Genomic DNA, 13,010 nt, shown 5'->3' with positions numbered 1-13,010 from the left:
CTCCCCTTCTCACCTCCACACCCATCCCCCACTGCCCCCTCACCTCCACACCCCCTCTCACTTCCACACCCACTCCCCACTCCCCCCTCACCTCCACACCCACCACACCCCCTCTCACCTCCACACCCCCTCTCACCTCCACACCCACCCCAACTTCCCCTCTCATCTCCACACCTACCCCCCACTCCCCCCTCATCTCCATACTCACCCCCCCATTCCTCCTCTCACCTCCAGACCCACCCCACCCTTTATTCCCCCCTCACCTACACCCAACACCCCCCACTCTCGGTCTCACCTCCACACCCACCCCGCACTCCCCCCTCACCTCCACACCCACTCCTCCCCTTCTCACCTCCACACCCACCCCCCACTTCCCCCTCACCTCCACGCCCACCCCCACTTCCCCCTCACTTCCACTCCCACCCCACCATCAACTCCCCGTTCACCTCCATGCCCATCCCCCACACCCCCCTCACCTCCATGCCCACCCCTCACTCCCCCCAACTCCCTGTTTCACCTCCACACCCCTCACCCTACTTGTCTTGTGCACGTGGCTGTGGAGGGACTGCCTGGCTGTGCCAAATGCAGACCTCGTTGTCTGTAACTGGCATAGTCTGGAGGCACCAGCACAGAGTGGATGAGGCTCCGGGGCTTCCCTTCGGCATTGCTAAGCCCTGAAACACCTCCCAGAGTCTTGAGGTGTTTGTTGGCCCTGCCCGTGTTTCTTACATCTGCGTGGGCGAGGGGCCCGCCCTCCACTGCAGAACATGGGGGTGGAAGGACACGGCAGGGCAGGGCGCGGGCAGGGCGTGGGAGGGCCTCGGGCCCTGTGTGTGTGTGTCTCCCAGCGGGCTGAATGTTTCTTTCTTACCAGAGATGATGAGTTTTCCGTGAGCTCAGTCCTGGCCTCAGATGTCATTCATGCTACACGCCGAGATATTCCATGTATATTCAGGGTATGAATTTTTCATTAATCTTTTTAACAAAGCACATGGTTAAAACTGATTATTCCAGGCATGTCATTGTGCTGCAGCAGCCACCAGCGCACCTCCAGTGTGACCCTCGGGTCTCGGCCTCCAGCCTGGCTCCAGGTCCTTGTGCGTCCTGTCCTGGCCAAGTAGCTGCCTGTGCCCGTCTCGGGGAGCCTCCTGGCTGGCTTCTTCCCAGACACCCTACTTCACTGAGCCTCCCTTCTGCTACATCGGAAACTCCTCTTCCACTCGTTCCACGTCCCGGCCACTGTCCTCTCAGCGTGCACTGCCAGGCAGGCGCTGTGGTGGGTTAGGCGTGAAGGTGCCGCTCCAGTGCCCCCCAGCCAATTGGAGCCAGCGTTTTTGTTGGCTCAGTGAGTCAGTCCCTCACTGAGTTAGTGTTAGACATTGTAGCATTAGGATGTTTCTAGAAGGCTGAATTGGGGAAAGAAGCCCTCTAGCCCCCTCCATTGGGAATTTTTTTATAAACACAGTAAAATTTTGGTTGACAACAAAACTAAGTCTATAAATCAGCTTTCACTAAATCACAGCTCTATTCAGAAACAACCTCCCATACACAGTACAGGAAATTGCCATCATTGTTACTGGAGTGATGGTCATTTGGTAAGGTGTGTGCTCAGAGGCTGCTCCCAGGGAGGCATGATTTGGACCAGTGTTTTTCAGATCTGCTTTTCCTGGACACATTTTCAGAATCTGCTTTTATTTATAATGATTATTCAAGAAAGCAGATTTAAAGTAGGCAGCTACTCATAGTTTTGGCAAAAGGAGAATTAACGAAAATGAGACCAGGAAGCGATCTCATGGGCTGTTTAGAACCCCGCCCCTTCCGCATCCTGCTGTGGGAGCCCCTGCAAGGCGCCCAGTGAGGTGGAGTCAGGGGTTCCCGCCTGGGAAGCACATCAGCCCCCGTTGCTCCTGGGGTGCGTGGCTCCAGCAGGGCCGTGGCAGCTGTGTGCAGCTTTGGTGTTTGATGGCTTCTCTCTTTTCTTCTGTTTCCTGTCATGAAGGTGACGGCCTCTCTCTTAGGTGCACCTTCTAAGACCAGCTCGCTGCTCATTCTGACAGAAAATGAGAATGAAAAGAGGAAGTGGGTTGGGATTCTAGAAGGACTCCAGTCCATCCTTCATAAAAACCGGCTGAGGAATCAGGTGGTGCATGTTCCCTTGGAAGCCTACGACAGCTCGCTGCCTCTCATCAAGGCCGTCCTAACAGCTGCCATCGTGGGTACGTCCCAGAGGCTGTGTCCTTTAAGTGTCGGAAGCAACAGCACTTTCAGTAGTGCTGTGGTGCCCATCTGAAAATCAGAGGAAGGTCACAGGCGGGTTGTCCATTTGGGTTTGTAGACAGTTTCTCCATGCATGTTAAGAAGCAGATGACCTGTGTGGACAGTACAGTCGGCCCTGGCTAAGCCTGGGGGTCAGCTCTAGGAGCCCCCCACATACCCAAATCCTCGCAGACTCAATCCCACAGTCAGCCGGACCTGTGGAGTCCTTATGGACAGAAAGTCACCCCCGATACTGAAGTGTCACATCCCTGGAATGCTGTATTCTCATCCACATGTGGTTGAAAAGTATCTGTGAATATTTGTGAATGAGCCTACCCACGCATTCAAACCCATATTGTTCACGGTCAGCTGTACTGACTTTGTGTATGTTACTTACCCCTCCACAGATGCAGACAGGATTGCAGTCGGCCTAGAAGAAGGGCTCTATGTCATAGAGGTCACCCGAGATGGTGAGTGAGCAGGGGGTTCCAGCCTGGGATGTCACAGGCCCAGCCTGGCCTCTGCAGACAGCACAGGGTCAGTAGCTTCTAAGGGTTAAGACAAATGCGCTTGATGAAGGCGCCAGAGGGGCCAGAGTGCCGTGGAGACCAGCATCGAGTGCATGGTGACATGGTATTCAGTTCCATGTCGCATCCATTGAGTTCTTCAAGGGGAGCACTGAGTGGGAGTGGGTGGCGGGGTCAAGGAAAGGAGGAACAGCTACAGATGTTCCACATGTGCTGAGGCTTCACTTGAGAAGCTTTAGTTTCTTTGCTTCCAATTTTGACACTTTCACTCTTCCCAGCAAGGGAGGGCAAAGGTATCCTGACATGCACCCGCTCCACAGCCGTGGGTCTAGGAGCAGAAACATCAGGAGACTGGAACTGGCCCTGGGCAGGGGACAGGGACCCTGGGGAGCATCCCCCAAGGAATCCAGTAACATTTCATGTGAGCCGTAGTCCTTTCCCGACAGACCCAGCATCTCTGCACGTGATGGCCATGGAGCGAGAAGGGTGGGGCAGCTGCTGGGTGAGGCCGTAGCCTGGCAGCTCTGTGGGGAGCTCCTGAGCAAGCGAGGGGCTTGGGTTAACCTGGGGGCCGTGTGAGCTCGGTGTCTTCAGAGGATTTGTCTCAGGGCCCCAGTGAGTTGGAGTCAGCTTTGTTCCTCATGTGCAGCGCGAGGGCTCTCTGGTTCGGGGATGAGCTGGAAGGAGGCCCAGATCACCCCAGGGCCTCGCTGCACGAAGGCCCAGGTGGAAGCACAGCCCAGCTGGAGCCCTGGTGCACTGAGGGGTGTGCACAGCAGCAGAGGCGGAGGAGCCTTCAGACTGGCCCCCGAGGCTGCCCTGAGAGCGCATTGTGGATGTGTGGGGCAGCTTCTCCGGGGGGCACTCAAGCCGCTGGCTCTGTGGGCAGGGACGGGCTCAGGGCTGGGCTCAGGCTGCGCACATAGGAAGGGAGCCCGGGGGAGGGCCCCAGGGTGTTCCAGGCAGGTCCTTAGCCAAGGCCGTCAGCCCCTGTGAGTGAGCTGCTGGCTGTCCCATTGGCCTCACGCTCTTGTCCTCCCTGCCACAGTGATCGTCCGTGCCGCTGACTGTAAGAAGGTGCACCAGATCGAGCTTGCTCCCAGAGAGAAGATCGTAATCCTCCTCTGTGGCCGGAACCACCATGTGCACCTCTATCCATGGTCATCCCTTGATGGAGCGGAAGGCAGTTTTGACATCAAGCTTCCGGAAACCAAAGGCTGCCAGCTCATGGCCACGGCCACACTCAAGAGGAACTCTGGCACCTGCCTGTTTGTGGCCGTGAAACGGCTGATCCTTTGCTATGAGATCCAGAGAACGAAGCCATTCCACAGAAAGTTCAATGAGATTGTGGCTCCCGGCAGCGTGCAGTGCCTGGCGGTGCTCAGGGACAGGCTCTGTGTGGGCTACCCCTCTGGGTTCTGCCTGCTGAGCATCCAGGGGGACGGGCAGCCTCTAAACCTGGTAAATCCCAATGACCCCTCGCTTGCGTTCCTCTCACAACAGTCTTTTGATGCCCTTTGTGCTGTGGAGCTCGAAAGCGAGGAGTACCTGCTTTGCTTCAGCCACATGGGACTGTACGTGGACCCGCAAGGCCGGAGGGCACGCGCGCAGGAGCTCATGTGGCCTGCGGCTCCTGTCGCCTGTAGTATGTATATGTTTTCTGTTGCATATCCCTGTTGCTGCTTTTCCCACCGACAGTCAGCATGTGTTCGATTTTGCTTTGGTTTGTCTTCCAGTCCCTTAGTTGAGTAGTCAGAGCATCAGGAGAGATGGGCTCCATGACAGCCCACAGCAGAGAGTGCGGTTCACATCTCACATCTCAGACCAGCAGTGGGCGGGCTCAGCAACCTCTCCCTGAGCACGTGGGGCCAGTTCTTCCAGAGGCCTCAGCAGAAGACCCCATTGGCGGGCATAGGCCCCTGGGCAGAAGGGCTCCGCGAACCGAGAACAGGGCGTGGCATTCATCACTCATTGAAAAGGCCTTCCTTGTGATAATACAGAAACTTACACAGTAGTAAAGACAAGCTTGAGGGGTTTTGGTGGCCAGAAAAAAATTCACCTCTGGTGTCTAAGTTACAGTTCCCCCTGGGAGAGCAAGTGTCTTCTGAAAGTGGTAGGAGCTGTTTTTCAAACAGTTGGGTCACTTAATTCGCTTAGTTGATGTGACTCTCTCTGTGAATGGTGGCACTGGGGGAAAGTAGGACCAGTGGACACTTCCTGACTGGCCCGCTGTCCGATTGCTTTTAAAACCTTAAACTGGGCGGGGAGCGGTGGCTCACACCTGTAATCCCAGCACCGGGTGAGGCTGAGGCAGGAGGCTCACTTGAGCTCAGGAGTTCGATACCAGCCTTGTCTCTATTAAGGAACAAAACATGGCTCACACCTGTAATCCCTTGGGAGGCCAAGGCGGGCAGATCACGAGGTCAGGAGATCGAGACCATCCTGGCTAATAGGGTGAAACCCCGTCTATACTAAAAATACAAAAAAAAAAATTAACTGGGCGTGGTGGTGCATGCCTGTAGTCCCAGCTACTCAGGAGGCTGAGGCAGGAGAATCGCTTGAACCCGGGACGCGGAGGTTGCAGTGAGCCAAGATCATGCCACTGCATTCTAGCCTGGGCAACAGAGCGAGACTCTGTCTCAGACTAACAAACTAGCCAGGCTCAGTGCCACATGCCTGTAGTCCCAGCTACTCAGGAGGCTGAGGCAGGAGAATCGCTTGAACCCGGGACGCGAAGGTTGCAGTGAGCCAAGATGGTACCACTCACTGCACTCTAGCCTGGGCAACAGAAAAAGACTCCATCTCAGACAAACAAACAAACCAACTAGCCAGGCTCAGTGCCACACGCTTATAGTCCCAGCTACTTGGGAGGCTGAAACAGGAGGATTGCTTGGGCCCAGGAGATGGAAGCTGTAGTGAGCCATGATCACACCACTACACTCTAGCCTGGGGGACGGTGTCTCTTAAAATGGAAAAAGGAAACCTTAAACCTCAGAATCCCTCTGTTTGATCTATCAGAGTAGCCTGCACCATCAAATCCACAGATCAAGAGGAGGCCGGAAGACAAGCTGGGCAGATGCGGGGGCGGGTAACAGGGCAAGAGATGGGGAATTATGTTCTCCTTCAGTTACCTGAAGCTAAACCCCTTTGTCTGCCCCATTGTCGGCCTTGCTGAGACAGCAGCATACCCAGGGCATCATGGCTAGACACCAGGCCTGTGAGGTGCATGGCCAGCCTCCACCCACAGGGGCTTACTGCAGTGTGTCCCGGCTCCATCCTGATGGCCATACCACAGCAGACGTGTGGGCAGTGGGGCCAGGCCATGGGCCTGGAATGAGGTGCAGAAAGGGGCCAGTCCCACTGCCTCAGCACCCCTCGTCCTGGAGTCTTCCCCCAACACCCTGTCCTCTTCTTGGGCAGCCAGCACAGGGTTTGAAACCACACAGAATTTACATTTTTGCAAAATGTAACGTTGAAGAGGACCCAGGTCACTTATTGCAGTGTATTTATGATCCTGGCCACACATGTCTGTCATAGACACCTAAGTTCCTGGGTTCTCCGCCTTGGTGGGTCTCCTCTCCCCCGTGGGCACAGTGCAGATGCAGATGAGTTTCAGAGCTGGTCAAAAGTAATTCTGTCACCTGTAGGATGCAGAACTGCTCATTCTGCACCCTGTGCTGAGCGCCCTGTGTAGGTAGCCTCTCCTGCTCCTCCCCATCCCTTAGGGCAGGTGTCATCAGCCCTGTTGCAGAGGAGGCAGCTGAGGGCCACAGGGGCCGCGTGCACATGAGTCACATGTAACATCTGTCAGGCTCCAGAGCCCGTGTTCTTTTCACTAGAATCTGTTTCACTAGAATCTTTTCACTGGGCATCTGTTTATCACTGAGTCAGCAAACTAGACTTCTCCGTGGTTCCTTGCAAGCGAATCCCCACGTACTTGGCAGGCAAGGGCCTTCCCAGAAGCCCCTGTGTGGAGAGTGGTTCCCTGAAGGGCAGTTTCTGGGGCTGCTTTTGACGTGGTTCTCAGAGGCCTCACAGGTTCATCTGAAATGCTCCTTCAGAGGCAGTTTGGTGACCAGGCCAGTATCTTTTGTCTTTTTTGCAAACCCTGTTTGATTTTCCTTTTTGTATTCAGAAGAAAAGGCCTGATCTTCTAGCCTGTTTGGAATCTGTGATAGAAACAGAGCAGAAGGCTTTTAAAATGCATCTTCAGGCAGTGAGGTGTGTCATGATGCAGGATTAACCTTAAACTCTGGAGGCAGCAGAGCCAGGAACGAGCACTGAGCTGGAGCTCTCCTGCATTTGGGGCTTGCCGCCTCCCAGCTCTGCGTTTCTGCAAGCTGAGGGCCAGAAGCCAAGCCACACTGAGGGGCTGTGGGGATAGTGAGAGTGCCACCCACGCAGAGGGACCGAGCGGTGGACGCGCACCGCTCCTCCATCGCATGGCACAGCTGTGTTGTTACTCTTCTACACATGGAGAAAGCCCCTTAAACTCCAAATGGCCAAGGGCTCCGCAGTTCTTGGTCTCACATCCTTGGCGCCTTGGGTGAAGTTGCTTCTGTAAGCCGACAGATGAGCAGGTGAGGAGCACAGCGCGGACCCCAGAGCTCCCTGCAGGACGCCATTACCCCACTTGTATATGCCTTCAGACCAGGCTGCAGAGGGGCCTCCCACGCTGCCGTAGCACAGGTTCCCAGGGGTCTAGGGTCGTTCGTGTGGAGGGTAGACAGGAAGGGTTGTTGCTCAGAGGTCAGCAGTGGTTTCTGTGTGGGTTTAAATACCTACCTGGAAGCCTGACTTGCCATCTCCCATGGAACAATTAGCCTCACCATACTGAACAGTCGTCCGCTACCTGAATTTCCAGTGTGTTGAGCCTGAATTTGCTTTCAGGATAATCACATCTCATGAGAGCTAAATGAAAAACCAGACTTCTAAAAGTTACCTTCAACATGTGTACTATAGTATTCAAAATATTAGTTACAGAGCGATGGTGGAGCATTTAAACATTCAATTGTGTTTGTTTAAACTTTGAAATGAAGATGAATTCCAGAGTGGGAGCGTGAAGTCTTTGGTGACGTGAACCAGCTGAGGCAGTGCTGCTGCCTCTGCACTTGTTCAAGTGCCAAGGCATGGCCTCCGGCCCAAGGGCAGGTGAGTTCCCGAGCCACTGTGGCTCACCCCGCCCTGCTCCGTCTGCGCTAGGTTGCAGCCCCACCCACGTCACGGTGTACAGCGAGTATGGCGTGGACGTCTTTGATGTGCGCACCATGGAGTGGGTGCAGACCATCGGCCTGCGCAGGGTAAGGAGGTCTGGGCGCCGTCTGGTGCGGGCGGGCTTCTCCCGGTGCAGTCTGTGCGTGGCCGCACTTACACTGTCCCTCCCTGGTTTCCAATCCAGATCAGGCCCCTGAACTCTGAGGGCACCCTGAACCTCCTCAACTGTGAGCCTCCACGCTTGATCTACTTCAAGAGCAAGTTCTCGGGTGAGCCTTCCTCTGCACTAGGAGTGGAGGGAAGGGAAGTCGGAGGGGCGTGTGTCCCTGGCGCCGCAGCACCGTCACCGCGCGCTCTGCTTCCGCAGGAGCGGTTCTCAACGTGCCGGACACCTCCGACAACAGCAAGAAGCAGATGCTGCGCACCAGGAGCAAAAGGCGGTTCGTCTTCAAGGTCCCGGAGGAAGAGAGACTGCAGCAGAGGCGGTAGGAGCGGGGTCTCACGGGGCAGCCGGGCCTCGCTCTAGGGAGGGGCCAAGAGGATTCTCACATGTCCGTGAATCTCAAAAGTGTTTCCTTTCCCCAGAGAGATGCTTAGAGACCCAGAATTGAGATCCAAAATGATATCCAACCCAACCAACTTCAACCACGTGGCTCACATGGGCCCAGGCGACGGCATGCAGGTGCTCATGGACCTGCCTCTGGTGCGTGCACGGCGGGGATGGGGCGGGCAGGGCATTCCATCCTCCTCCCCGCTCGGGCAGCCGTGTTGGCTGAGGCCGTCCCAAAGGCAGGGCCCGCGAGGCTGGCACTGTGCTCTGACCCGGCGCACCTGTCACACAAGCGCGTCTCCACTGAAGCTCTGTTCACAAGCACTTTCCCTGTCACGAGGCCTTGTGTGCAGGCCTCGGGCCGCCCCGGGCAGCGATGCTGCAGATACTTGTCAGAGTCCGCCACGTTTCGGCCTGTGACGGCTTCCTAAGGACGTTTGCCATCAGGCGGTGATTTCTCAGTAACACCCTCATACCAACAGATGGTATACTTTCTGTTTTTTACTTGAGAAGTATGTTTTTGGCCGGGCACAGTGGCTCACGCCTGTAATCCCAGCACTTTGGGAGGCCGAGGCAGGCAGATCACGAGGTCGGGAGATCCAGACCATCCTGGCTAACACGGTGAAACCCCGTCTCTACTAAACATACAGGAAGAAACTAGCCGGGCGCGGTGGCGGGCTCCTGTGGTCCCAGCTACTCAGGAGGCTGAGGCAGGAGAATGGCGTGAACCCGGGAGGCGGAGCTTGCAGTGAGTGGATCGCGCCACTGCACTCCAGCCTGGGCCACAGAGTAAGACTCCGTCTCAAAAAAAAAAAAAAAAAAGAAGTATGTTTTTTAGGCCTGGTGTGGTGGCTCATGCCTCTAATTCCCGCACTTTGGGAGGCCACGGCAAGTGGTTCACCTGAGGTCAGGAGTTTGAGACCAGCTTGGCCAACATGGAGAAGCCCTGTCTCTACTAAAAATTAGCCAGGTGTGGTGGCAGGCACCTGTAATCCCACCTGCTCAGGAGGCTGAGGCAGGAGAATTGCTTGAACCCATGAGGCAGAGGTTGCAGTGAGCCAAGATCGTGTCATTGCACTCCAGCCTGGGGGACAGAGCAAGACTCAATCTCAAACAAAAAAAGTACACTTTTTATAGGATTTGATCTGGCCTAACGTTGCTATTGCCAGTTCTTAGTTTCAGACTGTCCAGAGCCCTTGTCCAGTCCAGTCCAGAGAGCCCTCTTGGCCTCCATTTTGCTCATCAAGGTCACGAGGCCGCAGCCACCGTAGGTCACACACACTTCACAGCCGGCCCCACCGGGTGTCAACCAAGCATGCTCATGTGTTGCTGTCTCTGCCCAGAGTGCTGTGCCCCCCTCCCAGGAGGAAAGGCCGGGCCCCGCTCCCACCAACCTGGCTCGCCAGCCTCCATCCCGGAACAAGCCCTACATCTCGTGGCCCTCATCAGGTACGGAGGAAGTGTGGCCACTGCAGCCCTCGGGGAGGTGGAGGCTAGGGGGTGCTGGAATGGGGAGACTGCAGACTTTTGATTCTGTCCTTGACTTTCTCCGTAAGAGGAAAGCTGTCCTTGTTCTGTAGGTGGATCGGAGCCTGGCGTGACCGTGCCTCTGAGAAGTATGTCCGATCCAGACCAGGACTTTGACAAAGAGGTGAGAGTTGCCCAGGTTCAGTACTGAGGCTGTGAGCCACCACTGCAGGAGGCAAAGCAGCCCAAAGATCTGGGGCCCTGGGTGGTGTCACAGCCCTTCCAGAGCACCCCACTTGCGGTGGGAGGGTGATGGGAGGGGCAGGGGTGGCTGTCCCCTCCTCCAGGAGGCCCGTGCAGCAGTCTCTTGGTCAGACCCCGAGCTCTTTTGGGAACACTGACAGGGGACGGTGCTGTCACACTGCCCCACAAGGAATGGAAACTTTCCTGCCAACCTGCCTCCTTCCTCTGGACTCATCTGTTGTTTAATGTACTTCAGTGCGATACACCAGCAGTCGCTGTGGTCTGGGCTGACTTTCCACATTGGTCTGTCTGCTGCCCCTCAGCTGGGATGGCGCTCGGTGTCAAAGAGTGTGGGGACCGCCTCCAGGACAAGCCCCACTCTGGCTGGCGGCATTCTTGTGTGCAGCTTGGCCACACTGCTCTGGCCTCAGTTTCCCCTGTGTGGAATGGGGGTGAGAATGCAGTCGAGGGAGGCAGGGAGCTGCAGTGCTGAGGGCTGAGGGCTGAGGAGTGAGCTGAGGGCTTAGCCCCCGGCGCCATCCTTGGAGGGAGGGAGGGAGGGATGCAGGCAAAGGGGCCATGTCCATCACTCCACCACACATCTAAGCCCCAGCACTGAGATGTTTTAACGTTGGCTGCCGAATGAACAGGCAGATGCCTTGCACATGTTGCTGGTTCTGCCAAGGTTGGCGTCTCTTCCTCTGGAAGTCCTTTGTCTTTTGGGTCCTTTGTCCATCCTACTCTTCCACCCTTTACTCTGCAGCAGGCCCCCAGCCTGTCTTTGTCTGGTGGGACAGTCACATTTTTGTAGCAAGCACTGCTGTTACTTTACGGAATGCTCCTGAGTTTGAGTTTGTCCGCTGTTTCCTGCTCATGAGATCCGAAGTGTGTCTTAGGCTGTCACACTGTACAGAGGAGATGCTGTCCCTCTTAGGGTACTGTGTCCTGAGGCAGCCAGTGCCTGTCTCACCTGCATGACCTTGTTTGTTCTTTTGAATTTAAGTGAAATTCACAAAACAACTTTGTTTTGTTTTTTTTTTGTTGTTGTTGTTATTGTTGTTGTTTTGAGATGGAGTCTGGCTCTGTCGTCCAGGCTGGAGTGCAGTGGCCGGATCTCAGCTCACTGCAAGCTCCGCCTCCCAGGTTCACGCCATTCTCCTGCCTCAGCCTCCCGAGTAGCTGGGACTACAGGCGCCCGCCACCTCGCCCGGCTAGTTTTTGTATTTTTTAGTAGAGACGGGGTTTCACCGTGTTAGCCAGGATGGTCTCGATCTCCTGACCTCGTGATTCGCCCATCTCGGCCTCCCAAAGTGCTGGGATTACAGGCTTGAGCCACTGCGCCCGGCCAACAACTTTGTTTTTTTTATTTTCGTAATAATACACAGGCAGGGTCTCACTTTGTTGCCCAGGCTGGTCTCCCAACTCCGGGGCTCAAGCTGTCCTCCTACCTCGGCCTCCCAAAGTGCTCAGATTACAGGCGTGAGCCAGCACACTGGGCCCAAAATAACTCCTTTAAAGTGAATAACTCAGTGACATTTAGTACATCCACAGAGATGCACAGTGACCACCTTTCTCATTCAGAAACATTTCCACTCTAGCTGGGCGCCATGGTTCACGCCTGTAGTGCCAGCTACTAGTGAAGCTGAGGTGGAAGGATCGCCTGAGGCATTCAGGGCCAGCCTGGGCAGTGTAGTGAGATCTTGTCTCTAAAACATAATAAAAAAGACATTTTCATCATTTCAAAATAAACCCCCTGCCCTTTAAGCACTCTCTCCCCGTCCCTCTCTCCCGTCAGCACCGGGGCTGCCAGTCGTGTTCTGTGATTTCGCCATTCTGGACATTTCGTAGAAATGCAATGCCCGGCCTTTCTTACAGAAATGTGTTTTGACCTTTTGTGCCTAGCTTTCGCTTGGCATGCTGTTTTTGTGGCTCACCCCCGTTGTAGCAGGTATCAGTGTTGGCATTTCTGTTGCAAACTAATACTCTCTTGTATGGGTAGACCACAGTTTGTTTTCCCATTCTTCACCTGATGCACATTTGGGCTGTTTCTGTCCTTCACCTGTTGTGAGTGGTGCTGCTGTGAACACGAGTGTGCACATATGTGTTTGAGTGCCTGTTTTCACATTCGGGTTCACACCTGTGAGTGGGATTGCTGGATTTATGTGGTAATTCTATGTTTAACTTTTTGAAGAACCACCAAATTGTTTCTTGCAGCAGTTTACCATTTTAGATTTCCACCAGCAGTGTGAGCGTTCTCATGTCTCCACATCCTCACCAATACTTGTTCTTATTTGTCTTCTTTTTAATAGTCATTCTAGTGGCTTTGAAGTAGTACCTGATTGTGGTTTTGATTTGCATTCCCTAAAGGCTTATGTTGAACATCTTTTCATGTGCTTGTTGGCCATTTCCATGCCTTCTTTAGAGAAATGTCTACTGAAGGCCTTTGCCCATTTTTGAAGTGGGTGGTTTGTCCTTTTGTGGCTGGGTCGTAGGAGCTCCTGGTGTGTTCTGAATACCAGTCTCTTGTGAGAGATGTCATGTGCAGGCGTCTTCTCTTGTTCTATAGGTTGTCATTTACGTTCCTCATCATTAATGCCTTTTTTTTTTTTTTTTTTTTTGAGACAGAGTCTCGCTCTGTTGCCTAGACTGGAGTGCAGTGGCGCCATCTTGGCTCACTGCAACCTCCGTCTCCTGGGTTCAAGTGATTCTCATGCCTCAGCCTCCCAAGTAGCTGGGATCACAGGTGCCTGCCC

At 54.7% G+C, this 13,010-nt stretch overlaps 1 protein-coding gene across 1 annotated transcript in view; it reads left to right on the top strand.

Moving 5' to 3' along the window:
- The window catches only part of CDC42BPB (CDC42 binding protein kinase beta), a 123,194-nt gene that overhangs the window by 106,946 nt on the left and 3,238 nt on the right, over positions 1-13,010 (top strand). The window contains exons 26-35 of the mRNA XM_025391149.1: positions 875-956; positions 2,000-2,216; positions 2,664-2,726; positions 3,832-4,428; positions 7,986-8,083; positions 8,182-8,266; positions 8,365-8,482; positions 8,583-8,700; positions 9,891-9,996; positions 10,128-10,198. Of these exons, the coding sequence (XP_025246934.1) occupies positions 875-956; positions 2,000-2,216; positions 2,664-2,726; positions 3,832-4,428; positions 7,986-8,083; positions 8,182-8,266; positions 8,365-8,482; positions 8,583-8,700; positions 9,891-9,996; positions 10,128-10,198 (1,555 nt within the window). The remainder of the gene's footprint in view (positions 1-874; positions 957-1,999; positions 2,217-2,663; positions 2,727-3,831; positions 4,429-7,985; positions 8,084-8,181; positions 8,267-8,364; positions 8,483-8,582; positions 8,701-9,890; positions 9,997-10,127; positions 10,199-13,010) is intronic.

The sequence above is a fragment of the Theropithecus gelada genome, chromosome 7b, assembly GCF_003255815.1.
Source record: "Theropithecus gelada isolate Dixy chromosome 7b, Tgel_1.0, whole genome shotgun sequence".
Classification (NCBI taxonomy): Eukaryota; Metazoa; Chordata; class Mammalia; order Primates; family Cercopithecidae; genus Theropithecus; species Theropithecus gelada.
Note: the sequence above shows the minus strand (reverse complement) of the source record. Positions and strands in the feature narration are given on the sequence as shown.